Here is a 10,681-nt window from a genome sequence, read left to right as displayed (position 1 = left end):
AAGCGTAAGAGGTCCAATATTTCATATTTGCATCACTTTCGTGTGGAAGTATTTTATGCCGTCATTGATTTGGCACTTCAAGAACTCAATAATCGTTTTGATGTGGTGACTAGTGACTTGCTCCTCGGTATGGCTAGTTTGAGTCCGGTTGATTCATTTGCTAATTTTCACAAGGATAGGATAATGAAACTAGCCGAGTACTACCCAAGTGAGTTTGGTGATAAAGAGCTTCGGGAACTCAATTTTCAACTTGATGATTTTATTGTCTATGCTCAAAAGTGTGATAGCAAGTTTCTCAACTTGAAGGGAATCAAGGATCTTGCAAAAGTGATGATAGAGACAAAACTAGATCAAACTTGGTCACTTGTATATCTACTTGTGAAGCTAACTTTGATTATTCCTGTTGCTACCGCAAGCGTGGAAAGAGCATTCTCATCAATGAAGTACATAAAGAATGATTTGCGTAATAGGATGGATGAAGATCTTTTGAATGGTTGTTTAGTTTGCTATATAGAGCGTAGTATATTTAAAAATGTAAGTAATGATGCCATTATTGACCGTTTTCAAAATATGAAAACTCGTCGAGGACAATTGTAAGTGAATGATGTTTTTTACTAATATATTACTATATAAAGATTGCTACTACCTACTTGCTCGTCAACTTGTTCTTACCGTAAAATTTATATAATTGAATTAATTGTCTATTTTGAAGATAATGGTGCCCCCATGTTCTTGAGATCCTGGATACGCCTCTGCTCAAAGAGGTGGTGCTATGTTTGGCCTTATGTTGATAGCTTCAATTTCACTCGTAAAAATTATCTGAAAACAAAAGACTTTGTATCCTTTGTAGACTATGTATTAGCTCGTTCCCTTTCTTCCAAAATAAAAAAGATTAGAGATTGGCTGCAGCTACCTGCATCCATACAAATCACATGTTAGTAGATGGCTTAGTATTGCTGTTGAAAAAAATGTGGAAGATTTTGTATACCGCTCAAGTTCCAATAGTAATGGTTGCACATTGCCTCAATCTTTCTACTACTGCTCGTCATTGGTAACTTTACATTTGACATTTTATTGCTTTGATTATGGAGCGGTTATTAAGTGGAAGTCTCTTAAAGAATATAAAGTTGGAGTATGTGGTGTTATCCGATGACCACTTTGTGAAATTATTGTCTGGTTGTCCTGCTTTAGAAACTATGGAAGTTGATATGGTTGGGGGCTTTAGTCGCTTGGAAATTAGTTCCTTAAAAATGAAGAGACTAAATTTGAAAGGCTTGTTGTATTTTAGTATTGGGAATGATCACTTCTTGGAAATTCATGCTCCATATCTTCATAATTTGGAGATTTCAGGATTTCATCAGGAATGTAGGCTGGTAGACGTGTCCTCTGTGGTGAATGCAAAACGTTCTACACTAGATGTACCAAAGATGTACATGCTCTTCTTGAAGAAGATATCGATGATGAGGAAGATAGTTGTAAGGATTCCCATCAAGTTTTTGGGACCCTCGTCCAAGATTATCTACAAAAGTTGAGTTGTGCAATTGAGCTTACAATAGGAACTTGGTTTATAGAGGTTTGTTTCTAACTTTTAAGTCCGTGTTTTCCCTCATTGATAATTAGATAGTGGCGTTTCTTAATATTTTTTTACAATTGAGAATAAATTTCACAAAAGCAACAAGATCAATTACATAAACTTGTGGGCCTTTTTGCAATCTGTTTGTCAACTTTTTGAAGTCAATTATTTCTTTGAGAAACCATTTATTTTTTATTACATTTATGTAGCTTAAAATATTTAAATGGTGTTGGTGAAATTACAATTGAAAACTTTCCACAGTCCATAGTAATTTCCTTGACTTGTCCCCTCCGAGATACAATAACCCAATCACAATGTATAACTCAATAAACGGTGGAGAAGAGTTCAGTTTAAAGCTCCATCGAAAGAACACCTTCCTTCAACTAAATAAAACTATCTTTTCTACTAACTTTTATGCACTCTATATTTTTCTTATTGTACACAATATAATGTAAGATTACCACTATTTATAAGTAAGAAATTCTTCGTTTGTAATGAATAGGAAGAATATGGGATAGTAAATTGAGTAGATAAATGACTTGGAGATTACATAAGTCATTAGGCATAAAGAGGTAGAATAACAGGTGAATAATGAGTTATTGTGTTATAGGAGCTACCAATAGAAAGTAATTGTCAATTAGTTACTCCGCATGAGCTCTAACATTAACGGATGAGAAATGCAACACATATGAGACTATTCATATTGCATAATGCTAATGTTAAAATGCCACGTAATCTAACAATCCCCTACTCATTTTAATATTAGATAAGAGAGTATATCAGTTGAAGGTAGACTATTATGCATAGTGAAAGTGTGCTTTGTATTGAACCTTTACTCAGTAAAACAATAATTTTTACTCCAGAGTCATAGTTGTCTCGGACTTGAACTGTGATTGCTTAAGGGGAAATGAAATATCTCTGCTTATCAAGGTGTTGACATGAGCTTTAATATCCAACACATTACGTTCTTGTGTTATCCCAATAGTCATTGAGTATTTTTGAGAATAAACTCAATTCTCATAGGACACCCTATTTTCCCACTCAATAGGTGAAATCTGTCGAGAGTGTTGTAGTACGTTTAACATCCCATTCAAACAAGCTACATATTCTCATTAAGATTTTTTAGACTCAACCTTCATAAATCATTACAGGAAAAATGCACTCAAATCTTGGCCTCTTGCCTCCTCATCTATGTGGATTTGTATTATCAACATCTCAAGTGAGGTTTTCTTTTGTATGTGGCACCTGTTTTTATAAATTCCTTCCAAGAAGGTGGAAACTTATATAATATGCCACAAACAATAAGATTCTCTCTAATTTTTATCTCCTTGGATCTGATCTCTCCCACAATCATTATAAAGTCTTGAGCTTAATCTACCACTGATATTTTGTCCACCATTTGGAAATGAAAAAAACCTAGTTGCATCATTTCTTTTGGCTCCATCCTAGTCGGTATAATACTTACTCTACAATACTTTCAAAATTTTGTTTGCATTAGAGCAAGTTATATCATAATAATTATAAAATTACTAGATAGACAATTAAGAAGATAATATCGACACTTGTAGGAATCATTATCAAACTTTTCCACTTTCTCTTGGAAAGAAATAAGTTCATCATCATTCATGAAGGTACAATCTTCTTTATTAGGATTCTTCTTAGTTAACACATAAGAAATATTGAGAATACTTATGTAAAAAGTACTTACCATTCCTTCTCTTGAAATGAGTACCATTGAGCTGAAATGGATGGTAAGATCTCCCATCTTGACATCCACGAATTCTTAAACTGTTGTCATTGAGTCTCCTTAAAGCTGTTGGTGAAGTTACAATTACAATTGAAAATAAAAATAAAGAAAATAAAATTCAAGTCCACAGCAGCAAAAATTTTTAGCACTCCAGTAGTAATATTCTTGACGTGTCCCCTCCACAATAAAATAACCTAACCACAATGTGTAACTCAACAAACTTTGGATAAGTGTTTAGTCTAAAGCTCTACCAAAAAAACATCTTTCTTCAACTAAATAAAACCCAAGTTGCCCAGACTCTCCGAAAATGATGCCGCACCAATGCGGATCCTTCAAAAATACACTATTTTTGGAGGATCCAACAAGCACCCGTCGACATTTTGAAAGAGTCCGAGCAACATAGAATAAAACTCTCTTTTCTGCTAACTTTTACTCGCTCTATATTTTTCTTGTTGTACACAATATAATGTAAGACCACCACTATTTATAGGTGAGGAATTCTTCTTTGTAATGAATAGGAAGAATATGGGGTAGAAAATTGGGTAGATGAATGTCTTAGAGCTTACATAAGTTACTAGGCATAAAGAGGTAGAATAAGGAGTTATATATAGGTTATAAGTGTTACCAATAGAAGTAATTGTCAATTAGTTACTCCAAATGAGATCTAACATAAAAGGGATGAAAAATGCAGTACATATGAGACTCTTTATATTACATAATAGTAATGTTAAAATGCCACATAATCTAACAGATGGTTTTGTTTTTTGGATAAATATATAAGCAGAGTGGTGTAAAATATGTTTTATGGTTTGATTTTTCAGAACACTGCCTCTCTTCGGTGGAGTAATTTATTTTTGTTGATGTTGCTTTCTCCGTTCCTTACTAGTTACATTGGGATTACTGCTGCAGGTCATGTGCATGTTGCAACTCGAAGGATTACAGATTCCCGAAATGAAATGCAAATATCTAATGCTAGAGGAGTTGGATCTGGATAAGCTTAATTTGTTTGGGGTAGCTGGCCTTTTGTGAGCCTTGCCGCATGTGGAGACACTCAACATAGACTTTACTACAGTTGAGGTAACTTCCTCTCTTCTTTTGGCATCTGTTCATTTTATGAAGTTTTAACAACCTTACCCTAAGAAAAGGCCTGAAATAGTCCCATATCTCTGGGAGTGTACTTAAAATGGTCCCGTATATGTATAAATTAGAGCACAAATAGTCCTTCCAATTTACAAGAATGGAGCACTTCCAGTGTTCTCTGTAATGGTAGTTGGTCACATGTGTGTTACGAAGATATCTGTTGTCCTTGAAGAACATACCCCTTCTATTCCCTGCTTCTCTTTTCATTTATCTGGATCAACTAGTAAGGACTAATACTATGCAATGAGTTGATATTGAATAAATAGTTTTGTTTTCATCAAACCGCATTCTTGATGGACCTAAAGATTGCTTTAAAGTCTTGTTGATCTTGATCCCATGGACACTGATAAATTCTTCAAGCCATGGCACCCTACCCATTGTTTATATTTCTTAAATGCCCTTACTATTTCTTCAAATAACGGGGGCAAATAATTCTTCTCCACTGTTCCGTGGAAACCATTTTCCCCGCTAAAGTTAGCCATCCCCAAGAATATAAATCTGCCGTGAGGATAATGCTTTTGGTCAGAAAAAATATTTATGTTCAACTTGGTAATGCTTTGAGGTGCAAACCAAGAGTTTGAGGTCCAAATCAAACTATCATGCTTTTGGGGTTGTCTATGTATGCTTTTACAAAAAGATATGCGACACAACCAACAATTTGAATATGTAGATCAATGGAAGTCTAAGAAATTCCTTGCAATAGAAATATGTTATGACTTGATAGAGGAATCGCCTAGCAGTCTATGAGAGGAAGTGTTCATCAGACAAATAAATGAAAGAACCAGTCGCCACGAAGCGAAATGGGAAGATGAGATGGCAATGTGTAAAGGATAGAATGGACTGTCTTGCAGAGGAAGAGGAATTACTTGGTAGTTAGACTTTTTTGTGGAGAAAACCAAAAGGTTTCTTAGAGTTAGCCTTCTATAGTAGGTTCGAAAAACTCATTTTTCATTATCAGTGAGCAACTTCTCTTTTGTCACTGTAAAGGGACACTTAATACTTCAATATGGTCAGTGTTGTTGCTTTCTTCGTGGCAAATGAGCCCCGGAGCGAAAAGGATTGTTGCGCTTTCAATCTCTGCTTGGGCTACCTATAGTCCTATACCATGAATGTTTATCATAGGAACAACCATTTAAATGATTTCCCAAGTGGAAAGTACCATTAATATTCGTTGATTTCAATATTCTCTTTTCTATCAGAACTTTCTACTCTGTGAAATCATTTTTGTCAGTTTTCTGCAATTATATTAGGCTCATGTGCATTTTATCCTGATTGTATTCTGTCTCCAGTTTATGGGTAACCGCTGCCAATCTGAGTTAAGATATTTGGCCAAAGGAGAATCCATTGGTTTGCAGAATTGGATATCAAGCTTCGAGTTTCCCAACCTCAAGAATGTTAAGATTGTCATCCCCTTAAGGACATACTTGAATGATCATACGAATTGGGGCTTGGACAAGCTTTACAGACTTTCAGAATTTTTGTTAACAAATGCAAAGGTTTTGAAGAAGTTCGTCATCATATCAAAGAGAACAAAGTCGGAGAGCAGTTGCGGGTCCAAATATTTGTTTCAACTTGCTGATAAACTGACATGTTGCCCAAGATCTTCTACCAATTCTATAATTATGTTTATTCAGTAGTGAGCTTTCTATGATTAGATTGCAAGTTGACTTCAAAAAAGTAAGATTTCTGTTCAGTTTACCAGAAATGTTAGCATAATTAAGCTTTTTGATTACTGTTGATGAAAAACTTGAACTTGTTGTAACTAATAACTATTTGTTCCTGTTATCTTACCATTATGACATGCCAAATGTTATGGTTGTTTGGATTATCGTGAAGCTTTTTATCGTGTTGCCTTATTGATGTTATATACATGTTTTGGAGTTTCTTCATTGGCTTTTCCCCCTGAAATCTGTGAAGATGGGCAGATCTACAAGCTACACTCTTCTCTGATAATTAGGTCATGAAATGTTACCTTTGTCCATATGACATTAAAGTATTATGATGATTGCCTTTTTGGCCTTTCTTGGAAAGTATAGATTTGTACTGTTTGTTTATCTCAAGTGATATGTATCTTCTTTTTTTAAAAATAAAAATTTAAGTCATCACCTTAACCCCGTGTGTGTGTGGTGGGGTGGGGGGTGGGGTGGATTAGACTTGATCCCTACCATGTCTGTAACATCCAAAAAGTTACAAAAGCAGAGGGGGACATGGACCTAGCCTCAGAGAACGAGGATGAACTAAACAATCTACAGAAAGACTAAGATGACATAGACTTTCATACTATAAAATACAATGGTTCAACTAACAAAACAAATTATATCTTCTCCTTATGCTAGGAAGTTGCCACTTATCTAGTAGAAATAGTACCTTCACCACTTTAGGAAATGGGAAAATGCATAAGTACCCCACAGCCTATGCCCAAAATCCCTGAGACACCTTTACTAAGGTCCTATTACCCCCTCGAACTTATTTTATATATAATTTTTTACCCCTTTTCAGTCTACGTGGCATTATATTGTGGGTCCAGCGCGTGTTGACAATTTTTTCAAGGATAGTGCCACGTAGTGCCGAAAAGGGGTAGAAAATTATATATAAAATAAGTTCGAGGGGGTAATAGGACCTTAGTAAAGGTGTCTCAGGGATTTTTGGGCATAGGCTGGGGGATACTTATGCATTTTCCCTTAGGAAATTGATGAAAAGAATAATAGAAGGTACCACTTCCACTTTAGGAGGCCTGTTTAGCAAAGAAGTCAGCTATTTGGTTGGCTTCTCTATAGCAGTGGGAAATATTTACTTTTACCCCATTCATGGCCTGATTAGGGGCATACACTATTTGGATATAACCGAAAAACAAAATCAGATCAAAATGAATTCTAAATTGGATTAGTTTTTTGGTTTGGACCAATAGTTTACTTTGTTTAGTTTTGGATTTAAAAAATAAAACCGAAAAATAAAAAAAAACCGAATTATATATATATATATATAGGAGAAGTAATATTGAACCTCTTAAATATATCTTCTAATATAAATCACATGTAAAACGTAAAACACAATACTTAAGAGTATATCAATTATAGATGTCCAAACATATAATATAAACTAAATCATAATGAAAGACAATAACACACTCTCTCTCTTTATATATTTTATGTTTGGACATCTATAATTAATACACTCTTAAGTATTGTGTTTTATGTTTGGACATCTATAATTGATATACTATTAAGCTTATATATATATAAAATTGCAAATATAACTTTGATTATATTTCTAATTATTGCATAACCAAACCGAAAAGAGAAAAACCAAACCTAACCAAATTTATTTTGGTTCGGATTGGATTACACTTCTTGAAAACTAGAAATCAAAAAACCCAAATCGAATAGTGCAAAATCAAACTGAAAAACCGAATCAAGTTTGATCATGTTGGCCACTAACATAGAATCAAGTTTCAAGTCATATTTGTTATAACTAGCTTGCTTGCACCATCTGGTAACATATAATGCTGTCATAGCTTCCGCTTGATTGTTGGTCTTGCATTGAGCAGAGACTCACAATGCCATGATAAGGTTACCAATAGCATCCTAATGATTCCTCCTATGCCAGCTCTACAGTTTTCTGTTGGAATTTGGTAGAATCTTTTTATTTTTTTATTTTTAGTCTAAAAATATTCTATAGTATTTTATTTCCTTTAAAGTCTTGGGTTTACATTAATTGCAAAATATTTAGTTTCCTTTTAGCTTAGTATCTAGAAGAAAAATAATATATTTTATTCTACATAATTACTTATAAATAGTGATGTTCTCTTCTATTTGAAAAAAAATGCAAGAATCAATACAAAGAGCTATAAAAAAAATTCTCTCCTTTTTTTCTTCTCTAAGAGAAAGAGAGAGTTCTTCAAAGAAAATCTCTTCTTCTTCATATCCCTTTTGGGGTTGAAGTAAAAAGAAGGAAAAAAAAGAAGAAAAAAACCCTTTTGTATTCCAATTTTTGGACACATATATACCCATCCTTCTATACATATCTTTTTTTAGGGAGTTTTTACTTTTTTAACAATGGATTCGGGTTCTTCTGCTTATTTGTCAATGGCAGATCCTTTCTTGGTTGAAGCCCTTCAAAACCCACGTCATCGTCTCACCATTCTAAGAATGGAACTCGACATTCAGAAATTCTTGCAAAGTTCCGATGTGCAACAGTTTGAGTACCCACATTTTCCGACTTCCTACCTTCATCTTGCTGCGCACCGTGTTCCTCAACACTATGGTTTGCAGACTATGGTTCAAGATAGTGTTGTGGATGGTCAGGGAGCCAAAATCCCGGTGACAAGAAAACCTGAAAGCAAATACCCTGGTGTGCGTTTATCGGACATCCCACCTAAACAATCTAACAGTGGTATCAAAGTCTTCCATTGATCTTAATGGATTTGTGAGTTAATTGAAGAAGAACTTTCAACCACTATATTTTCAACCCAATTTTAATCCGTGCTTTTATTTTTAACGCAGGGCCAATTTTAACCAATTTTAATCCATACTATTTTAAATCTTATTTTCAAACCATGACAAACAATACTCTTTCTTTCAATGCCCCACAAACCTTCAATGGTGAAAATTATCAAATCTTGGCAGTTAAGATGAAGTCTTATCTTGAGGCTTATGATTTGTGGGAAACTATAATGGAAGATAAAGTCATACAACCACTCTCTGAAAAATCTTATTATTCTGCTGCTAAAATCAAACTTCACTCAGAAGGGAAAACCAAAATATACAAAGCCAAAATTGTAATTCAAAATTCAGTTGCAGATTTAATCTTCTCTAAAATCATTAAACCTGAGACGGCAAAAGAAGTTTGGGAAAAAACATGAAAATAAGAAGATATTCTCAAGAATAACTAAGTGTTCAAACTCAAATTAGATACACCCAACTTGAGTTTGTGAGGGGAAATGTTGGAATTTGGTAGAATCTTTTTATTTTTTTCTTTTTAGTTTAAAAATATTCTATAATATTTTATTTCCTTTCAAGTCTAGGGTTTACATTAATTGCAAAATATTTAGTTTTCTTTATCTAAAAGGAAAATAATATATTTTATTCTACACAATTACTTATAAATAGTGATATTCTCTTTTATTTGAAAAAATGCAAGAATCAATACAAAGAGTTATCATTTATTCTCTCTTTAATTTTTCTTTCTAGTTTCTTCCATTCCATAACATTTTCATGGATGAAGCTCCCATCTGTATTTTCTTTGATCTTACCTATCTCAGGTTTCATCCACCGACAATAATTTGAACCTTTCAATTCTTGCACAAAGTTCAGTCCATGTACCTGTAGTGTCACAGTTTGGAAAGACAGTGGAAATGGCTGCCTTGATATTCCACAAGATATATGCACCTCCTTGAAGTCACAAATTTTTTATGATCGCCGTATTTACAAGCTGTCCAGCTTTTCCAGATTTCCCAAGAAATGCAAATAGGGGTAATTTGTTGCATCATACTCTGTACATTGTTGGTGGTGCTTAAGTTCCACCAAGTACTGAATATTCTATGAACATCTCCCCCTCGGTGATTAATTCCAAAGGAGTTTCCAAAAGTATTTGGCTGTATCACTATCACTGAATACATTCTGCAAGGATTCACATACAACTGGAAACTAAACGTTTTCCAAACCTGTGAAGGACTTCATCAAAAGTGATATGTAGCTAATTGTGATTGAGGCACACAATGCGGTTGAATGTTGTTATGTGAACTTTCATGATGATACTATTGCTTGATTCACCTGAAATTTTCATTAATCAGGTACATATTTTAGTCAATTTGAATAAAATTAAAATCATTTAATTTATTTACCAAAAAGAATTACAGGCTCGACTAAAAGCATAAGAAGATTACAGAAAATAAACAAGGAGCAAAAATAATTAGAGAACACTTTCATTTCAATCAAGTTTTAGGCAACAACAACACACAGACCTTTGCAGGGTAGAGAATCAAGAGTAGATGCAAGCTGATTTAATGTGTGCAAAGCAGGAAAAAAATGAATGCAAGAATGTAACACAAAATTTCAGACTCAATATGCCAAATTATTGATGTTGTAACGAAATATCAACTAAGCATGATTTTCTCATATTCCATGATTATCTCCTATTCTTTTAGCTTCTACATTTACTCAGATTTGTTATATATTCTCTCTCATCAAAAAAAGGGTTTTTAACAAGAATAAAACTCTCTT

The 10,681-nt window shown here is 33.8% G+C and overlaps 1 protein-coding gene and 1 long non-coding RNA gene across 2 annotated transcripts; both read left to right on the top strand.

The window, feature by feature from the left end:
* Positions 1–8: 8 nt before the first annotated feature.
* On the top strand, positions 9–6,218 carry LOC102599262 (uncharacterized). The gene is made up of 3 exons (XR_368872.2): positions 9–1,573; positions 4,230–4,397; positions 5,750–6,218. It is a non-coding gene; the product is annotated as an uncharacterized lncRNA (long non-coding RNA).
* A 2,098-nt stretch (positions 6,219–8,316) lies between these two features.
* On the top strand, positions 8,317–9,855 carry LOC102599801 (uncharacterized). Its single transcript, XM_006366326.2, has 2 exons — positions 8,317–8,860; positions 9,721–9,855. The coding sequence occupies exons 1-2, from the start codon at positions 8,516–8,518 to the stop codon at positions 9,853–9,855; spliced, it is 480 nt and encodes a 159-aa protein (XP_006366388.1). The 5' UTR covers positions 8,317–8,515.
* The last annotated feature ends 826 nt before the right edge of the window (positions 9,856–10,681 follow it).

This window comes from Solanum tuberosum, unplaced genomic scaffold (assembly GCF_000226075.1).
Source record: "Solanum tuberosum cultivar DM 1-3 516 R44 unplaced genomic scaffold, SolTub_3.0 scf00629, whole genome shotgun sequence".
NCBI lineage: Eukaryota > Viridiplantae > Streptophyta > Magnoliopsida > Solanales > Solanaceae > Solanum > Solanum tuberosum.
The sequence above is the reverse complement of the archived record's forward strand: the minus strand, read 5'-3'. Positions and strand labels throughout refer to the sequence as shown.

What these genes read in the sequence shown, in the direction of transcription:
- LOC102599801 (XM_006366326.2), top strand. Translation starts at nt 8,516, where the DNA reads ATGGATTCGGGTTCTTCTGCTTATTTGTCAATGGCAGATCCTTTCTTG. An exon ending in AATCTAACAGTGGTATCAAA is followed by an intron (nt 8,861 to 9,720) that starts GTCTTCCATTGA and finishes TACCTATCTCAG; the next exon opens with GTTTCATCCACCGACAATAA.